The sequence below is a fragment of the Schistocerca americana genome, chromosome 3 (assembly GCF_021461395.2).
Source record: "Schistocerca americana isolate TAMUIC-IGC-003095 chromosome 3, iqSchAmer2.1, whole genome shotgun sequence".
NCBI lineage: Eukaryota > Metazoa > Arthropoda > Insecta > Orthoptera > Acrididae > Schistocerca > Schistocerca americana.
In genome coordinates, this window is record NC_060121.1 from 243,507,211 (window position 1) to 243,529,216 (window position 22,006).

Genomic DNA, 22,006 nt, shown 5'->3' on the forward strand with positions numbered 1-22,006 from the left:
AACTTACGGGGTGTTCAAAAAGGCTCTCCGCAGTGCCGTATGATTGTTGCCAGCGCATGCCGTATGCCGCAGTGAATATACCAAAATGAAACTCAGTGAAATACAAGTTATTAATTTATTGAATATTCATTTTTACTTACAGATTTTCACATTCAATGTTGAAAGTGTCCCCCCCTGTTGTTGAATACACAATTCAATTCATCTAATCGTGTTTCCAAACACAAGCTGTAACATTTCTTCTGCAACAGAAGCAGTGAAAGTGAATATTTCAGTTGTCAATTCATCGATGGATTTTGGACTGTTTTTTAGACAGTTGCTTTCGCTGCACCCCAGAAGAAAAAGTCAGGTGGTGTTAGGTTAGGTGACCGTGGAGGCCAAAGTCCCTGTAAAATTATGCGATCACCAAAAACATCAGCAAGCAGTGACACTGAAACGCGAGCTGTATGCGCGGTTTCACCATCTTGTTGAAAATAACCGTTCAGTATTTCACTTAACACAAGTTCTCCTATGGGTGGGTACAGAAATCACTGCAGTATCGTTGTGCGTTTATTGTTTCGTTGAAAAATATGGGACCCACAATCCGACGTCTAGAAATTGCAATCCAAACTCCTATTGTCACAGAATGAAGTGGTTACTAATGAATACCCAATGGATTTGCAGTACCCCACATACGAGAATTTTGCGAATTCATGTACCAGGATAAATGAAACCACGCCTCATCAGCGAGAAACGTTTCATTGAGAATATCCCTCCCATTTTGCTGAACGAAATTTTTGAACCATTGACAATAATGCAATCTCTTCCCGTGATCAGTATTTTTCAGTTCTTGCACTTCGGTCACTTTGTATGGGAGAAGTTCTAATTATTTCCTTACAGCTGTGTGGGCCTTTCGGACACTAACATAGATTTCCTGGGCGAGTTTTCTTACTGACTTGTTCGGACTCATGGATATTTTATCGGAAATATCGAGTAGTTTATCCTCAGACAAAACGCTAGGACGATCACTTCTCGGTGCATCTGTCACTGAACCCGCACTTCGAAATTTGTTAATCAAATCTCGCACAGTATCGCGATGTGGGAGCGTTGTCTCCGGGAAAACTGAATTAAATCTTTGACGAACCGAAATTGTGTATTTACCGCCAGCTTTGAACACTTGTTCGACGAAAAACACGCGTTATTCAATGGTTAGCATTTTAACAGTGACAAAAACGAAACAAACGAACAAAGGAACTAAACTTGAACGTTCACGTGAACACGTAACGACACACACTGACGATACTACTGACGCTGGCTGAGATAAACGAAACAGTGGAATGTTGGGAGAGTCCACTAGAAGGGAAGTAACCCAGGCAGGCGAACAATCATACGGCACGCGCGGCTAACAGTCTTACAGCACTGCAGAGAGACTTTTTGAACACCCCGTACTTCTCCGGTGAAGGCCACACGTTGCAAAAACATAGTGTCGTCTCCCAGGCGCTGCATACCAAACTGACAAAATTCTACACAACTTTCGAAATCTCGACGTCCGAATGTCTGATGTAGTGATAGATGATACGGGCAGAATTTATATCGATGCAAAATGCAAATTACAGTCGTTTGGTTGATCATTTCTTGGCAACACGTCTCGTGCCACCATATGGATTGTTCGTAGCCGAACAAATTCTTCGTGTGTTCTGTCAGTTGCAGTCTTCCGTTTGACGTTGAAGCTGCCTGTTTGCACTAATGCCTTGTGCGACAATCAGCATAGAAGTCCTTATACCGCTGTACATTTTCGAAAGCATTTTCTTGGCATTCGCCGTATAAAGGTAGCAAGCCAAACTTCATCTCATTGATGTATATGTCAGCATGAAGGGAATGATTAAGTAGAAATGATCTACCTATAGACGACACAGTTCCTGCTGGTATTGCAGTGCAGACACTCAAACAGTCGAAGAGCTTGATAGAGGGACATAGCACGGCATGAGTGCATTTACAATGCAGTAGTGATTCAGGTTGACTTGTCTTTCAATGTTTGAAACATTTCTCGGAATCGTTTACTAATAGTTTCAACTTAAAAATTAATTGTACTCGCCTCTCCAAGCCCATTCGGATGCCGTTAAAAAAAGCATATCATTCTATTTAAAAAAATTATACTTACTTCAATATCTCGATCGATACAAGAGTTACCACTCTTTATCACGTAACAAAAGTACGTGCCCCTTAAAAGTACTATCATTTGCCGGAAACCTCGTTTCGATATCTGGAACCATTCACTAAATAAAGGGTCTTGTGCCCTACGTGATTCACCCTATAAACACTAGTGCAACTCCGAAATGCACGGAATACTGGCCGGTTTGTGTATATCAAAGACAATGATGGACAAGGTTCCACATAGATCTCTATCCAGAAACGAAAATACATGAAGATTTCTTCTGCAACTATTAAAAGCACACATTCGTCGTTTATTGGTGCTGATGATCTAACTGACATGTTGAAGAGCTCTTGTCAACGACGTTACCTCGATCTCTGTACAACGCTTTAAAGAAACCAGAAATTGTCTATATTCATCTACATCTACCTCTACATGGATACTCTGCAAATCACATTTAAGCGCCTGGCAGAGAGTTCATCGAACCATCTTCACAATTCTCTCTTATTCAAATCTCGTATAGAGCGCGTAAAGAATAATAAACACCTATATCTTTCCGTACGAACTCTGAAATCCCTATTTTAGAGTGGTGATCGTTCCTCCCTATGTTGGTCAGCGTCAACAAAATATTTTCGCTTTCGGAGGAGACAGTTGCTGATTGGAATTTCGTGAGAAGATCCCGTCGCAACGAAAAACGCCTTTCTTTTAACGATGTCCAGCCCAAATGCTGTATCATTTCTGTGGCACTCTCTCCCGTATTTCTCTAGAATATAAAACGTGCTGCCTTTCTCTGAACTGTTTCGATGTACTCCGTCAGTCCTATCTGGTAAGGATCCCACACCGTGCCGCAGTATTCTAAAATAGGACGGACAAGCGTAGTGTAGGCAGACTCCTTAGTAGATCTGTTACATTTTCTAAGTGTCCTGCCAATAAAACGCAGTCTTTGGTTAGCCTTCCCCACAACACTTTCTATGTGTTCCTTCCAGTTTAAGTTGTTCGTACTTGTTATACCTAGGTATTTAGTTGAATTTACGGCTTTTTAGATTAGACTGATTTATGGTGTAACCGAAGTTTGTGGGTTGTGGGATTAAAGGGACCAGACTGCGATGGTCATCGGTCGTAACCGAAGTTTAACGAGATCCTTTTAGTACTCATGTGGATGACCTCACACTTTTCGTTATTTAGGGGCATCTGCCACTTTTAGCACCATTCAGATATCTTTTCTAAATCGTTTTGTAGATTGTTTTGATCTTCTGATGACTTTATTAGTCGATAAACGACAGCGTCATCTGCAAACAACCGAAGACGGCTGCTCAGGTTGTCTCCCAAATCGTTTATATAGATATGGAACAGCAAAGGGCCCATAACACTACCTTTGGGAATGCCTGACTGTTTTACTCGATGACTTTCCGTCAGTTACTACGAACTGCGACCTCTCTGACAGGAAATCACAGATCCAGTCACATAACTGAGAGGATATTCCATAAGCACGCAATTTCACTACGAGCTGCTTGTGTGGTACAGTGTCAAAAGCCTTCCGAAAATCCAGACATACGGAATCAATCTGAAATCCCTTGTCAATAGCACTCAACACTTCATGTGAATAAAGAGCTAGTTGTGTTTCACAGGAACGATGTTTTCTAAACCCATGTATTTATCAAAATGCGTAAAGATTTGTTCTAGAACAGTACAAACACGTATCTGTCGTTTATTGGGACTACTGATACAACTTACAGGTTGAAGTACACTTGGCAAGGGCTGATTTATGCTGTCAGACACTGGAATCTCCCTGACACTTCGATGAAACAGCGTGCTGAACACTAGTTTTAACACATAAATTTAACGCACGTTCACATATGTAATAAATGCTGTACTTTCAACACACCACTTTGAACTACTTTTCAGAGTCACCAAAACATTATAGTGGTTCAAGTGCGTTATAGCGGTTTTAACTATCCACTTTCAAATACACTTCAAAGTCTGCCAGATATAATGTAAGTAGCCCGTTTATATGTTTGTATGTTGGCAGCGCCGTAGACTGCATTAATATCCCTGACAGCGCTGTGCGCTCTCGCTAAGAGTTTCTGTGGCTGGTCGGACTTGCACTTGTAAGTTGGTAGTTAGCAAGCAGTGTTGGAGGTTAGCAGTGAGTGAGTGGACAGTCTGGACGCGAGTCCGTCAAGGAGACTTAATGTTGGTAGGAAATGGGTTGTAAAATGATGATTGATGTATTCGCCAATGCTTGGACAATGGAATTATGGACGATTATATAATTTTTGGAAGTGGGTGTCACATGAATAAGGTAAAATCTGCTAAATACATTGTTTGCTCTGCAACAAAATCTTTCCTTTGCTAACCACATGCCCATTAGTAGTTAGAGCCTACAGTAGTTAGAATCTTTTATTTAGCTGGCTGTAGTTGCTGCTTGCTGTAATTGCTGTAGTTCGTGTCACGGAGATTTTCTGTGAGGTAAGTGCCTTATGAAATGTATGGGTTATTGTTAGGATCTCTTCTAATTCAGGGCCATTCTTTTGCGTTAACTATTTGCAGTTAGACTGCGTTGTGTATAGTGTGGGTCTTCCGTGTCTGGGAAAATTCTGTGGGTCAGTGCTAAAATGATAGAAAAAAGCAAAGAGACAGTAGCTTCAGTTGCACTCAGCAAATTCATCTCGTGGTAAAGACTAAGAAGGTTCAGTAGCATTCAGCAGTTTCAGAATTAAACGTAGAAGTTTCAGTTATAGTAAATTCACTCTGGAGTTAAAACTTTATATTGCAGTACAAAAGTTTGTCATCTTCTGCTGATAATGCTGTGGTATGTGGTTGCACAGTAAAAACTATATGACACTTCAATGAAATGACGTACTTGACAATGGTTTCAACATCTGAATTTAATACACATTCAGTGACACTGTAACATCTATCCTCCACAAAGTGGTAACAAATTGCCCCACATAGCGCCATACACATGACATGGGGTAGCACGTTACACTGTAACAACTAGCTCCAGCTCCTATTCCAATACCAAAAGCTAACAGGGAACGGGATATAACCTCTCAGCTACTGGATCTCAAATAGTGTTCTAACACCATGAACTGACAGTGCACGTTTGCAACAACCTGGCTGGATGTCAGCTACTGGATCTCAAATAGTATCACCAAGTGAGGTGGTGCATTGATTAGCACACTGGGCTTGCATTTGGGAGGACACTGGCTTAAATCCATATGCATTCATCCAGATTAAGGTTTACTGTAATTTCCTGAAATCACTCCAGACCAATGTTCAAAAAAATGTTCAAATGTGTGTGAAATCTTATGGGGCTTAACTGCTAATGTCATCAGTCCCTAAGCTTACACACTACTTAAAATAAATTATCCTAAGGACAAACACACACACTCATGCCCGAGGGAGAACTCGAACCTCCGTCGGGATCCGCCGCACAGTCAGACCAATGCTACAGTGGTTTCTTTCAATGGGCATGAGTGATTTCCTTCCCCATTCTTGCAACTATCTCAGCTTATGCTCCGTCCCTGATGACCTCAATGTCGATGGGATGTTAAACCCTAATCTTTTTTCTTTCCGTCTTCAAACGGGGTTCTAGCACCTGAATCTGACGCCCCAACTAGCCCCAACCAAACTGTAAAAGATTGCTAAGTACATTACCACTTAATGTTTGGTTACAGATAAGTATCAAACAACTACCGCACAGAAATTGTAACAAATTGCCCCATATGACACCTTCTTTGACATTACGGACCATGCTTTCCCTAATTGTCTTTGCCAGGGATTACAGAGCTCTGGGCTGGAAATATATCAAGTACGGTCGGTAACTGTCAGACAGGAGGCAGATATGTACTACTGCACTGCCAAGAATAATTAGTGAAAAGAGTTAAAATGACAGATGCATATTTTATACACCCACACAAGGTAACGGGGTAAAATTACGACGATAGTAGTAGCACTTGAAAATGTCACAGTGCTCTAATGAGCCAATCACGTAAAGTAAATGACAGTGGTTGTATAACAGGCAAGTTGGAAAATGGAGTAGTCTTCTAATAATGTTTTGTAAAGTAAAGATCAACTCAAACATAAAATGCATCTGTAGTCCTGCAACCTTGGACAAACTAATAATCACAAATTAATATTTGTTTTGTAAATAATTTTGTGCTTGCTGCGGAGGATGGCCACACAGACTTGTTAACCACAAAATAAGTTTATCCACAGATGTCTGCGATTTGAGAATCCCTGATGGGGTTTCGCTTTTTGTAAACAAAGGAGCAAAGAATGACTTTTCGTTGTGCAGCGGAGTGTTCCCTGATGTGAAACAGTTTTAATCTGCCAGGAAGTTTCAAAAGCCGCGCGGGATTAGCCGAGCGGTCTGGGGCGGAGCAGTCATGAACTGTGCGGCTGGTCTCGGCGGAGGTTCGAGTCCTCCCTCGGGCATGGGTGTGTATGTTTGTCCTTAGGATAATTTAGCTAATTAAGCTTAGGGACTGATGACCTTAGCAGTTAAGTCCCATAAGATTTCACACACATTTGAACAAGTTTCAAAAGAGGAAAGCATAAGTATATCTCATGCTCTACACTATGACCTGTTGCAGGCTGTGGGAAATGAGAATATCATGGTAAATGTGGGGTTCTGTGATGAGGCAACATTCTACACCTTTGGGCATGTGAATAAATAATTGCGGAATCATAGTGAACGAACTACCACACACACGCTACAAGAGTGGTAACGTGACACCTCCAAAGTGAATGTGTGGTTAGGTATGACCAGGACCTCCATCCAAGGGTCTTTTAAGTTTGTTGTAAAGCAATAGCAGTGGGCACATATCTTGGAAATTTTTGTGGAGCCACAGTTGGTACAAGATGGAATTAAGGGCTCAGTCGTTTTGCAGTAATTACCTGGCTGCAGTTTTTTCCCAGTAGGTGGGTTTGACATGATTCTCAAAGACTTCCACCCCTCACTCTTCAGGACATACCTACACAGGCTTCTTTCCATGGGGTTTATTAAGTGCAGACTGCAGCAGGTGAAGATTAACAGCATTCCAGAATTGAAACAACGAATCAGAGAGACTCAACTGATCAACTCTCTCCACCTTTGTTGACCAGAATGTTCCGGTCTGTGGAAAAGCACTGGCAGCCATGCCTGTAGTTGGAGGGCCATCACACTGAGATGTACCAATTTGTGGTTCTATTATGATGTATGCAGTATTATAATTCCAGTATCGCACATGTTTCATAATCTTGTGTATCCACAGAAAGATACAGAGATTTTATGTTTATCCTGCATACTTAAAAAGCGTTTATCAGACATGTACTGGAATAGGGATCAGTCCAAGTGGACCACGCGATACCGACCTGCCATATGGCCTTCTTCTGTTGCGGTGTGGTGGGGCACGGGGGCAGCATACCTCTCTCCCAGCCGTTGTCGGCTTTCAGACCTTGGAGCCGCAACTTCACAACGAAGTAGCTCTTCAGTTGACATCACGAGACTGAGTGCAGGCCATCCAATTCTCGCAACAAATAAAATCCCTGGCAGTTGCGGAAACAGCATCCATGTCCTCAGCATTGCACTTACGCAAGCTGTCCAACAATCTATTGTACTGAACAACCTGCTTTTTTCCTGGTATTGGAGCTATTCAGGGTACAACACTTGTAACAAAGAGGTTGCAACAACTTTTCGTTTAACCCTCGTAACAGACAATCCACACTGTCAATTGAAATTCCAGTATCATGAAGATGAAATGTAACAATCATCAAATTGGCATGACGTGTACTATATGCTTGAGTATGTACATACTATGCATTTCAGTACAACCGCACAAGTTAGATAGAACCAATGACATTTTCATTCTGTACATAAGGAAAGATTTTACAGTTAGTTTCTCATTCCGAAATAGCATTTGAATGTTGGTTGTTTCTGAGAACAGCCGGCCGAAGTGGCCGTGCGGTTAAAGGCGCTGCAGTCTGGAACCGCAAGACCGCTACGGTCGCAGGTTCGAATCCTGCCTCGGGCATGGATGTTTGTGATGTCCTTAGGTTAGTTAGGTTTAACTAGTTCTAAGTTCTAGGGGACTAATGACCTCAGCAGTTGAGTCCCATAGTGCTCAGAGCCATTTGAACCATTTTTTTTTTCTGAGAACAGTGTGATACGCCTGCTTGCAGAAGGAGAAACTTCTACCACCAAATGCCAAAATTTGACAATGGCAGAGTCGTGGCCTGCCCAGACGACGGTTTATCGTTCCTCGATATTGTTGCATGTGTTGTCAGAGGTCACACAGCGTTCATGAGAATATACAATCGATAGGTTCAGTAGGACCATACTCAGCACCATGTAGGTTATCAGTGGCCCCGAGCAACTAGTGCACGAGAGGACAGCCATACAATTTGCTCAGTCATGCAGTGTTGTACATCGACGTGATAATCAGGAAGTGGAGTTGTGTGCAGCAAGACAAGTATCCATACAGACAGTGCGACAGGATCTGGAGAATCATTGGCCATCAGTAAGGTGACCACTTTTGCGGCTTCTCTTGACATATCAGCAGAGAGAGGTGAGCTAACAGTGATGGGCCCAGCACCGACACTAGACTGAAGAGTGGCACGACATTGTCTTTTGAGATGAATCCTGGTTCTTCGTACAGAGTCACGATTAGTGTACGGTATCTATATTTGGTCCCGAGGGAAACGAATATTTCCAGGCTGCATTCGTTGTCATCACATGGCCCCTGCTCCTGGTGCAGTGGTATGAGATGCCGCTGGGTACACAACAAATCACCTATAGTTCGTATAGTCAGTAATATGGACCACAGGGGTCACATATGTGTTGTGGTAAGGCTAGTGGTTGTGCCCCATTTCAGAGGCCTCTGTAACGTTATCTTTCTACAAGGTAAAGCGAGACCACATGTAGCCCATGCTGTCCTGACCTACCTCAACACAGATGGTATCTGACCATTGCTCCACCCAGACCATTATCAAGATCGTGCTCATGAGTTTCCGAGACGCTGGTACCTCTCCACTCAGCAGTCACGACAATTGACGAACTGTGGGACAGAGATGAAACAGTATCCATAGACTTACCGGTATCTGTCACCCAATCTCAGTTCAACTCGATGCAGAGCTGGGTTGGAGCTGTTATTGTTGCCAGAGGGGCCGTCTCTGTGTACTATGTTTCGTACCCTCCATCTCCAAACCATCTATAAATTTAATCACTCATTATTCCTACTGTGCTGAAGAGGCACATTAAGAAAAATTTAGTTGCTTGTTGCCCTTCCTGGTGCTGCAGTTTCAATGGCCAGCAATATGAACAAAGGTAGGAGGGAAGCAAAAAGCGTCAGACACAATCCACTTAAAAAGGGAAATATTTTATTACGGTGAGTACATTTAAATTCATAATTTACAGCAGGCGCCTTCCAAGGTGTACACTATCTGATCAAAAGTATCCAGACCACCTACGTAATACGGAATTGACTGCTAGACGTCACGAGAAGCGGACCCACCAGAAAGAAAGTAGAGAAGCAATGACAGTAGACTGGGTCAGTCAGCACGGCTGTGTGACTTCGGATGTGGACCAGTCATTCGATGTCAGTTGGGTAACAAATCCATCATGCACATGTCAACTCTTCTAAAGCTGCCGATCTCGACTGCTGGTTTTGTGACTGCGAAGTGCAAATGCAATGGAACAACCACAGCTAAACTAAGACCTAATTGATCTCTTTTACTGACAGACACGGATAATTGTGAATGGCATGAAATCAGCAGAAGGAATAACTTGAGAGTTCCAAAGTGCTATCAGCACTCTAGCTAGTTCAATGACTGTGCACAGAGAGTTAAAAATATTGGCATATCATGGCCGAGCAGCTCCTCACAAGTCATACATTTCAGCAGTCAGCGGTAAGCAACACAATATGGTGCAAAGAGTAACGCCAGCAGACAGTGGTAGATTGGAAACGAGTATTTTGGGATGGTCAATGACACTTCGCCCTGTGGCAGTTCGATTGCTGGGCTTGACTTTGAAGAATGCCTGCAGAATATTACTGTGTATCATATGTAGTGCTAACAGTGGAGTATGGACTATCTGATGTTAAGGTGTGGGCTTGTTTTTTGAGGTTAGGATGTAATCCACTTACTGTGTTTAAGAAAACGCTAAATGCGGAAGGATATGGGCACATTTTAAAGCACTGCGTAGTGTGTACAGTAGAGGAGCAGTTCCGAGAGGACGATTGTCTCTATCTGCACTACAATGGACCCCATCATAGAACAGCAGCTGTGAGGCAATGGTTTGTGGACGTCGACATAACCGAAATGGACTAGCCTCCCCAGAGTCCCAATCTGAACCCAAGGGAACACCTTTGGGGCGAGTTAGAACTACTTCGCTCCAGACTGCAGCATCCAACATCACTGCCGTCTCTGGTTTCGGATCTTGAGGATTAATGGACTGCCTGTCCTCAGCAGACATTCAGACACCTCATTGAAAGTGTCCCCAACAGAGTTTGCCGTCATAAGAGCGAAGGTTGGACAACCCCATATAATCGTCCCGTAATAGATGTCCATACACTTATGATCAGATAGTGTACATCGGCTGATATTTATTCCCACACTCCAGCCACACATAACCCATACACACACACACACACACACACACACACACTATATGTGTATCGACTTGATGAAGTCCCACACGTCATCAGCCAGCACTTTGGGTTCCTCGAATGCCGCGAAAAGTCCACCCTTGAAGACGTTGTAGCGTACCAGGTTGGGGTGGGCATCATGAGCCATCGACTCGGGGGTGAATAAGAGGTCGTTCTCGAACTGCGCCACGGCTGTCGGCGGGTACTTCTCGATGCTGGAACACAAGAGTACACGCAGGCTGTCAACCCAGTATTGGACACTAATACGCTCACCGCAAACGATCATTAGAGGACGCAAATAGAAATGCTTCAGTATTAACAAGGGGAGTTAAACAATGTCCCTTTCTCATTTCCTTCATACTTTGGAATTTCAAGGTCAGTGTACGCTGTCAACTTCCTACAGCAGTACTAAAAAAACTCGAGAAAACCGCCTTTCAGGATTAGAAGATTTCCCAGCTCTGTTAAAATTTCATAATTAGTAATGGAATTCGTCGGAAGCTGAGAAAAACTCTTTAGCTTAATCAGATTGTAACATCAAGGTCTTTGGTTCGAATTTCATTAGCAACATTCATTGTTACTTGAGTTCAATGTTTATTAACAAATGGAAATGTTAATTAATAAAGAGGAATCATAATTTTAAATAAAAATAATTTTTTTCATTACTGCTTGCATGCAAATTGAAAGTAAATTAAAATTTGGTATAAAAAAATAAGAAACATCAAATAGAAAATTAATTACTTTCTATTTTTAGAGACTCAACAGTATTACTGATGTATGCATTTAACAAAAAGGCATTTCGCGAGTCTGTATCAAATTTTAATCTATGTTAGCACAAACAGTAATTTCAAAAAGATGCTATTTCTGTTAAAAAGCTGAATTTATATCTGTTAAATTAGTTACAGTCGTTATTAAATATAGAATTTAAAAAAAAGTAAATGAGAAGAATCCGACTGGCAAGATTCGAGCCAGTGGTCTATTGGTTACAACCAGATTAAGCTACGCTGTTTTTTTACGTTGCTTTACTTTTTTCAAACAATTTACATTGGAATATACCAATTAACAGAAGTTATTGGTGCTGAGATACCGGCGAATGCCTCAACCGAGTACAGAATTTTGATGCTTAATAACGCTCGGAAATACACTCCTGGAAATGGAAAAAAGAACACATTGACACCGGTGTGTCAGACCCACCATACTTGCTCCTGACACTGCGAGAGGGCTGTACAAGCAATGATCACACGCACGGCACAGCGGACACACCAGGAACCGCGGTGTTGGCCGTCGAATGGCGCTAGCTGCGCAGCATTTGTGCACCGCCGCCGTCAGTGTCAGCCAGTTTGCCGTGGCATACGGAGCTCCATCGCAGTCTTTAACACTGGTAGCATGCCGCGACAGCGTGGACGTGAACCGTATGTGCAGTTGACGGACTTTGAGCGAGGGCGTATAGTGGGCATGCTGGAGGCCGGGTGGACGTACCGCCGAATTGCTCAACACGTGGGGCGTGAGGTCTCCACAGTACATCGATGTTGTCGCCAGTGGTCGGCGGAAGGTGCACGTGCCCGTCGACCTGGGACCGGACCGCAGCGACGCACGGATGCACGCCAAGACCGTAGGATCCTACACAGTGCCGTAGGGGACCGCACCGCCACTTCCCAGCAAATTAGGGACACTGTTGCTCCTGGGGTATCGGCGAGGACCATTCGCAACCGTCTCCATGAAGCTGGGCTACGGTCCCGCACACCGTTAGGCCGTCTTCCGCTCACGCCCCAACATCGTGCAGCCCGCCTCCAGTGGTGTCGCGACAGGCGTGAATGGAGGGACGAATGGAGACGTGTCGTCTTCAGCGATGAGAGTCGCTTCTGCCTTGGTGCCAATGATGGTCGTATGCGTGTTTGGCGCCGTGCAGGTGAGCGCCACAATCAGGACTGCATACGACTGAGGCACACAGGGCCAACACCCAGCATCATGGTGTGGGGAGTGATCTCCTACACTGGCCGTACACCACTGGTGATCGTCGAGGGGACACTGAATAGTGCACGGTACATCCAAACCGTCATCGAACCCATCGTTCTACCATTCCTAGACCGGCAAGGGAACTTGCTGTTCCAACAGGACAATGCACGTCCGCATGTATCCCGTACCACCCAACGTGCTCTAGAAGGTGTAAGTCAACTACCCTGGCCAGCAAGTTCTCCGGATCTGTCCCCCATTGAGCATGTTTGGGACTGGATGAAGCGTCGTCTCACGCGGTCTGCACGTCCAGCACGAACGCTGGTCCAACTGAGGCGCCAGGTGGAAATGGCATGGCAAGCCGTTCCACAGGACTACATCCAGCATCTCTACGATCGTCTCCATGGGAGAATAACAGCCTGCATTGCTGCGAAAGGTGGATATACACTGTAGTAGTGCCGACATTGTGCATGCTCTGTTGCCTGTGTCTATGTGGCTGTGGTTCTGTCAGTGTGATCATGTGATGTATCTGACCCCAGGAATGTGTCAATAAAGTTTCCCCTTCCTGGGACAATGAATTCACGGTGTTCTTATTTCAATTTCCAGGAGTGTATTTAAGCTTGGATGGCGGCTTTTTCGCGTTTCTCATTCTGCGCATTACGCAGAAACAGAGGCGCCGTTGCCAACCTTTAAAGTCTAATATTTCACAGTGTATGAGGATTACAACAGTGAAACCAAGTCTGCCATCTTTAACTGTACCTCTGGTTTTCATTTCTGTATGAAAAAATAGCCATATGCATTTAGAAAACCTAAATATGTGCTGAAATTGATGTTCGTTGATATTTATTGGTTATGCAACACTGCCCATTGTGTGAGCTCTTCACATAGGTGCATTACTGGCCAATTGCATTTTTCACACTTTGTTCCTTTTCGGAAATATGTGAGGTTTCAGAGCTGAGTGGGATTCCCCATATACTGGGTGGCCAGAGGCAGTTTGAAAAGCTTCTAAGGGTGTTGCAAATTGTCCTGCAGAGAAACAATTCTTAAGAAAAGAATTCGACACATTCCACAGTTTCTGTGTTAATTAGCGCTGAAGTGAGCCAATCAGGGCTTTGTGCGAGAAAAACCAAGCGACTTGCCAGTGACGGTGCTGCCAGAAGTGTTCTTCGTTTGGTTCCTAAAACCAAAAAAGAGAGCGGCGGGATATAAAATGTAAACTGGCAATGGTACGGAAAGCGATTCTGAGGAAGAGAAATTTGCTAACATCGAGTATAGAATTAAGTTGTTCGGAAGTCTTCTGAAGATATCTGTCTGGAATGTACCCATGCGTGGGAGTGAAACATAGCTGGAAAACAGTTTGAAATATGGTGCTACAGAAGAATGTTGATAGCGTAATTAATGAGGAGGTACTGATCAGATCTGGGGAGAAATTTGTGGCACAACTTGACTAAAAGAAGGGATCGGTAGGTAGAACACATTCTGAGACAGAAAGGTATAAGAAATTTAGTATTGAAGGGAAGTGTGAAGGGTGGGGGGTGAAAATTGTAGAGGGAGACCAAGAGATGAATACAGTAAGCAGATTCAGAAGCAGGTAGGCTGCAGTAGTTATTCGGAGATGAAGCGGCTTGCACAGGGTAGAGCAGCATGGAGTGCTGCACTAAACCAGTCTTCGGAATAAAGAGCGGCACAACAACAACAACAACAACAACATAGCACACTTGTCTGCATGTCAGAACAGTGAGATACTCAAGATTAACAAAACTGGTGATCAGCTCGTATGTACATTTCCTTTTAAATTTTTATCCGACTTTCACAGATTTCATCGACGGAGTTTCATTTAATCTAACGAGTTACTACTAGTTGTTAATCATTTGAACTTCCATATTCTTTGACTGCAAGATCAAGAGTCATTCTTGTGTTGAACATATCATAAGCCAATTCTACTATTATTGCGTCTGAAGTGTGTGAAATCTAAATAGCTCCGTAGTTAGCAAGAGCGCGTAATCTGCACTTGAAAATAGCCGTTCTGTATCGACAAAGAACAGAAATGGGCCAAGTAAAGGTGTCTGAAGAAAGCCATACTTGACGTTCCTCAGTTTTGAGTTTTACATTATTACTGCTGTGCTTCCCGTTAATTGGACTCTACATTTCCTGTTACGTAAACAGGACTCGACACACGTATGAGAGACATAATCTGTGTCACAAAATTGCAGCTTTCCTAAAAGAATGTCATCCCCTGTACAATCAAGGGCCTTGGCTAACCAGAATATACATCTCGTTTTTAGCTTCAGAAACACGTTTGGCAAGAACTAACATTTGTAGAGAAGTCTATTCGGAACCAAACGTAGATTCCGTTAAGACTTTAGTTTCTCAAAGTACCTTTGTTCTCTGTCACAAACTACACTTTCAAACGGTCTTAGGAAAAGGGATCAGCCTTCTGCCAAAACTCGTGTGCTTACAGCTGTCCTTATGGACAAATCACACAGGGTGACACAGAAATACGGGAACATTTCCACATTCCAATTAAAACTAGAAGCCATGAAGGAAAGAAATTTCATTCATGGTAATTGAAACCTTACAACTTTGCCATTTACGAAACATTGATGACATTTATCATTTTTTAGAAATTACGTCCTTAAATGCCGTCCTCCTGTACGAATACATTCGTGAAATCTTCTGTTGAGATTCCTCATTGACCGCTGCAACATCTCAGCCGGGAGGCTGTGGATTTAACCCAGAATTCTTTGTTTTAACTCATCCAGGATTCTTGGTCGAGTCGTGTAGATTTTGCTCTTGAGGTACCTCCACAAGAAAAAATGACAAACGGATAAATCTGGCGATCTAGCTGGCCAGGGAATGTTACCGAATCTTGAGATCGCACGGTTGCCAAACAATCCTCGCACATATGTCATTGGTTGCCGTGCAGTGTGTAATGTCGCTCCGTCCTTTTGAAACCCGGCTTCTTCAGCGTTTGGAAAGTCGTTCAATGCAGGTGTAACGATCGGCGTTGACATTTATTGTGTTTCTCTGTCCATTTGCGAAAAAATACGGTCCGACAATCCCATGTGATGAAACGCCACATCATACTGTCTCTTTACTAGCATGTAAAGGGCGCTCATGAACGTCATTAGGATTTGTGTTTGCCCAGGAACGATAGTTCTGTTTATTCACATAACCTGTGGGATGAAAATGTGCCTCATCTGAGATCTACGACTTGTGTAGAAATTCATCGTCATTGTTTAATTTTATCATTTGTTGACAGAATCCTAATCGTAACCGGTAATCGTTGTCCTTCAGTTGTTTGTATGGATGAAATTTTAAATGAAGATGAAGAATTCTGCCAACACTCTCCGGCGACATTCCAACCACTGCCGCTTGCTTACGAATTGAACGCCGTGGGCTCCGTAAGACAGACTCACGTACAACATCAATGTTCGCTGGAGAATACACATTTCTTGGTCGTCCTGTTGGTTTCTTCTTGAGGGCAAATCCAGTCTCTTCAAAGTTATTAACCCAACATTTTATCGCGTGTGTGGACGGAACGGCATCATGACGTCCTAAATTATAAAAACGTCGAAATTACCTCTGCGCCGCTACCAAACTATCATTTTTTTAATAAAACATTCGTATGGCTAACGCACGGTGTTGTCCGTTCCACTGGTCCATGATTACTGAAATGTCGGACTGTTTACTCGCTAACTGTCACGAACCCGCAGTGCTGCCGCCTACCCATGGATGCCACTACTCATTTCAAACATTCTCGTTATTCCGTGTCACCCTGTATTTGGAAAATCGTAGGTTCGAGTTTGGATACGTACAAGCACAACGTAGACGAATGATTTTCTGCCTTAAGGTGCTTCACAAAAGGGTAATAGCAATACTCACACTCTCTTTCGGCCGACTCTTGCTGCTTTCCCATAGAATTCAGAGTACAATCTTACGGCGGTGTTAATTGAATTGGTGACCCAGTAGATCATAACGTTATCCAGCAGGTCCGTCAGGTCGTACTTCTTCGTCAGACCTCCATCGGGTAGAGTCTTCCAAGATGGGTCTGTCCAGGTGGAGAATTTCTCCAGGATGTAGGCGGCCAGGCCAACAGGCGTAGTCTGCAGTACAATCCCTGGGGACACCACGAATTTTGAGTGGGCGGTAAAATATGGAAAGAACAGGATAACGACAGCGGTGGAAAATCAAAGTAGAGCAAATAAATAAAGAAAGTGAAATTAAAGAAAAAAGAAAACAGAGACAAAAAGCCAAATAACAAATGAACGCAAATATCTTGACAGTGGCAAAGGAAATTTACATACTGTAATTCTCAGGATAATAGAGATACTGTATTACTGGCTATCAGCAACAAATAATGCAATATATTCAGAAAAGTATTTTCACGGTACATGAATATGCACATCAAGACATATCTTAGAAACGCCAACAATTTAATTAAAATTATGTGGAGCGGATTGAAACGACAGGCAGGAAACCCAACCACTGCACAACATACGAGGTGCATTCAAGTTCTAAGGCCTCCGATTTTTTTTCTAATTAACTACTCACCCGAAATCGATGAAACTGGCGTTACTTCTAGACGTAATCGCCCTGCAGACGTACACATTTTTCACAACGCTGACGCCATGATTCCATGGCAGCGGCGAAGGCTTCTTTAGGAGTCTGTTTTGACCACTAGAAAATCGCTGAGGCAATAGCAGCACGGCTAGTGAATGTGCGGCCACGGAGAGTGTCTTTCATTGTTGGAAAAAGCCAAAAGTCACTAGGAGCCAGGTCAGGTGAGTAGGGAGCATGAGGAATCACTTCAAAGTTGTTATCAAGAAGAAACTGTTGCGTAACGTTTGCTCGATATGCGGGTGTGTTGTCTTGGTGAAACGGCACACGCGCAGCCCTTCCCGGACGTTTTTGTTGCGGTGCAGGAAGGAATTTGTTGCGGTGCAGGAAGGAATTTGTTCTTCAAAACATTTTCGTAGGATACACCTGTTACCGTAGTGCCCTTTGGAACGCAATGGGTAAGGATTACGCCCTCGCTGTCCCAGAACATGGACACCATCATTTTTTCAGCACTGGCGGTTACCCGAAATTGTTTTGGTGGCGGTGAATCTGTGTGCTTCCATTGAGCTGACTGGCGCTTTGTTTCTGGATTGAAAAATGGCGTCCACTTCTCATCCATTGTCACAACCGACGAAAAGAAAGTCCCATTCATGCTGTCGTTGCACATCAACATTGCTTGGCAACATACCACACAGGCAGCCATGTGGTCGTCTGTCAGCATTCGTGGCACCCACCTGGATGACACTTTTCGCATTTTCAGGTCGTCATGCAGGATTGTGTGCACAGAACCCACAGAAATGCCAACTCTGGAGGCGATCTCTTCAACAGTCATTCGGCGATCCCCCAAAACAATTCTCTCCACTTTCTCGATCATGTCGTCAGACCGGCTTCTGCAAGCCCGAGGTTGTTTCGGTTTGTTGTCACACGATGTTCCGCCTTCATTAAACTGTTGCACCCACGAACCCACTTTCGACACATCCATAACTCCATCACCACATGTCTCCTTCAACTGTCGATGAATTTCAATTGGTTTCACACCACGCAAATTCAGAAAACGAATGATTGCACGTTGTTCAAGTAAGGAAAACGTCGCCATTTTAAGTATTTAAAACAGCTCTTATTCTCGCCGCTGGCAGTAAAATTCCATCTGCCGTACAGTGCTGCCATCTCTGGGACGTATTGACAATGAACGCGGCCTCTTTTTAAAACAATGCACATGTTTCTATCTCTTTCCAGTCCGGAGAAAAAATATCGGAGGCCTTAGAACTTGAATGCACCTCGTACTACAGAAATGAAGCCGAATGATTATAATATGACTGATAATTCACATACTGCATGTATGTTTAATATTTCTTTTTTCTACATTTGTTAGCAGAAACAGGATCAAATAGTTCATTTGAGGAAGCAGACTGATACGATGAAGACAATCCAAATTTTAAGCAACTAGAATTAGGACCAATCTCTTTGAAAAATTAATAACATTTATTAAATATTCCAGCGGTAGTTGGAGCAAGGCGCGCGGCACCTCCCGCCAGAGGTTCGAATCCTCCCTCAGGCATGGATGTGAGTGTTGTTCTTAGAATAAGTCAGTTTAAGTAGTAAGCAGTTTGGTCCCTTAGGAATTTACACACATTTTGAACATTTGAACTTGGAGCAACATAGATATATTAAAAACTGAAATACACATTATTGGTGTTCCACAATAATATATATTTTATAGTTCGATATGATATAGTTTTCGGCTATCCTCAGACAACGTAGGACTAAACAGATGTACCACATAACACCAGTGAAAGTTTATAGCAGTAGAAAGATCGTTTTTCCATTGATGTGTGACCTTTTACGACTGTGGTTTAATAAGAGAAACACAAGCATGTTGAAACAAACACAATAAGACGAATATGTTCCTGTTTAAGGGAATCTGACTGAAAAGTGGGGTACCACCTGCCTCATTCTACCTTCGTCAGCGCCCTTAAATATTTTCCCAAAAATTTTGGGATGCGAACAAACTCGCGCTCTTTTTGACATCCAGCTCGCTTCTCATTCCCACGAGCACCACTAATCGTAACTCGTCACTAAAACACTGCGTAAGTCTCTCGTACTCATCTACTCCCACTTACCCATTCTCACTCACTCGTTCAGTTCAACTCAATGTCATTCTATCCTTGTGTTTAAGTAACTGTCACTGTCTCCGTGTCAGAGTCACTGTCTCCTCTCGTTGTCGCTGTCTTCCTCTTGCATTATCTTACTGTTGCTACCTCATTCATTCCTTCCCACTGCTGCTGTCTCTTCTCACTGTCAATATCTCTTCCTCCTCGTTGTCATTGTCATAGGCTGTATCTCATCATCACTAGCTCTCACTCACTTCCAATTTCTCCTTCTCTTTTATCATGTCTCACTGACACTGTCTTCTTTACTCTTTTCGTAGTACTGTTTTGTCACTGTCAGCTATATTCCACTGTCGCTGTGTCCCTTTCTTTCTCTCACACTACCATTGTCAACTTCGCTCTTTCTACATCGCAATTACTGTCTTCTATCTTATAGTATTTATGACTTTTCTCTCTCTTTCCCTCTGCGACTGTTTCCATATCAGCGTAAAAAGGCGCGAATATGTTCGTATGCCAAAATTTTTCGGAAAATTTTTAAAGCTGCTGAGGAAGGTAGAATGAGGCAGCTGGTATCACACTTTTAAGTCAGTCTTTCAGTAAACATGAGCATATTCTCCTTTTTTATCCTCCGATAGGAGCTTTTTCCCTCTGGTTCCCTTCTTTTCCATGCCACGGCAGAGCATGTCACTTACATGAGAACATCATCGGTCAGTAAAATTCAGATTGTTTGGTTACGTGAAACTGAAATAACGCAAAACTAATTTTACACCACAGACCGGATACTACAAGCACAAAAATTTTATTTGTACTTCAGTACTGCAACATGGGCGTCCCGGAACCCTTGTGACAATAACAGGCACTTTCCAGCATTTTTCTCCGTGCTATGTCATTTTATAAGCTGCGTTTTCTCCTCACACCGTATTTTACGTGCGTATTTTACGCGTACAAGTAGGGTTCCTTTGAGCCTATATATCACGGAAACGGACAAAGATATCAAGAAAATTTTCAACGTTGTTAGAGATCGGGGTCTTAGGAATATATCGTAAAAATTACACCCATTTGCTGTGCGTAGCCATTATGAAATCAGCGGCTCGGTTTTGGTACCCAAAAACTATGTTTTTGGGGTGTTTCTCGATAGCGGAAAAATATTTTTGATAACGGAAAGATGTCACTTCTAGATAAGTATAACGTTGAAATTTGAGCAATTTTCCGCGGTTATTTATTATTTAGATTTCGACTCACACCGGATTTTGTGTGCTTATTTTATGTGTACGTGTAAGGTAACTCTGAACCTCTTTAGCTTGGAAACAGATAAAGACATCGGTAAAATTGTCAAGATTATTCGACATCGGGATCTTACGAATTTAAGCGATTTGTTGTGCATAGCTGCCTCGGAATACGTGGCTCGGATTGGGTACGAATAAATTGTAAAAATTCTTTTTTTGGGGGTTTTCTAAGGCACGGCCCGTGGACTAATGCTGTCTCTACCTTAGACCACATCAACCGCAAAAAATAAAAATAAAAACATTTTCTAAGAGGAGGAAGAGTGCAACATTCATATTTCGAATCTTTACTGTAGGATAGTGGCCCTAAGACGATCCTTCTATTAAGTATACAAATGATCCCAACCCCAAGGGCTATCCAAAACATTTAACTCTACCTTTCCATCGCCAACAGAACCCGAGGTACGAGTCCCGCAAGGATCCCGTTTTTATGCGCGGCGTTTTGGAACATATACTCATTAGACAGCGCAAGCTTCCTCGTGCGTACCGATACATGAAGGAGCTATGATAAAATTAACCTTGTATTACATTACACTAAGAAGTTAAAAGTATAAGAATGGAGAGGCCAAAACAGTACACAAGTGAGTACTGTTGCAGACTACTAGACTACTATGATATGTGGAAATAGATAAAAGGGGGGAGGGCAAAGGGGAGGGAGGACTCATAAGAATGCGGGTGAGGTACAGTTGTAGTATTTAAAACAAGCATCACATGGTAAGAAAAATATTTACTAGGTGCTGCTACGTTAGTAAGCGCAAATGATGAAATGTATTTGTACCGAGCGGTTATAATTAAAGTGAAGCTACTCATAGAGTTACAGTGTGGACTGTAGCTATCGTATGGCAATGAAGCTTAGTAGACATTCTAACGCATTAATGCGGAATCGATTTACGTTGGAAAAAAACATTAGTTCCAGTTGTGGACACCAGGTGGAAATTTCGCTCTGCGAATGCAAGAAAGACGTATAAAAAATTTTCCATGTGAAATAGATTAGGAACGGGATGTGGACAGAAAAGGTCAAACAATTGAGAAAGACATAATGTTGGTTTCATTATTAACCACCGCTTACAAAATTTGTTCAAAACGAACACCGAAGGCGTCGACGACCTGCAATTGCGAAACGAAGTGATCGACAACTGCTCGCAGCACTTCTGGTGGAATCGGAGCAATGTGTTCCTGTATACTGGGCGTTGGATCAGATAAAGACCGAACGTGACCCATGTAAACACGTTCTTCTACGAATCCCAGGGGCCAAAATTCACACCGAGTCACACCAGGTGATCTACCAGGCCATGCCAACCTCTGCATAAAACACGTTCGTGGAAGGTTGCATTAAGCAAATCTTTCACT

At 42.9% G+C, this 22,006-nt stretch overlaps 1 protein-coding gene across 1 annotated transcript in view; it reads right to left on the minus strand.

Annotated features, from left to right (window-relative positions):
* Positions 1-9,473: 9,473 nt before the first annotated feature.
* LOC124606645 (juvenile hormone epoxide hydrolase 1-like) overlaps positions 9,474-22,006 on the minus strand; it is a 109,117-nt gene continuing 96,584 nt past the window's right edge. The window contains exons 5-6 of the mRNA XM_047138643.1: positions 16,591-16,825; positions 9,474-10,970 (exon numbers count right to left, since the gene is read on the minus strand). Of these exons, the coding sequence (XP_046994599.1) occupies positions 10,775-10,970; positions 16,591-16,825 (431 nt within the window). The 3' untranslated portion in view covers positions 9,474-10,774. The remainder of the gene's footprint in view (positions 10,971-16,590; positions 16,826-22,006) is intronic.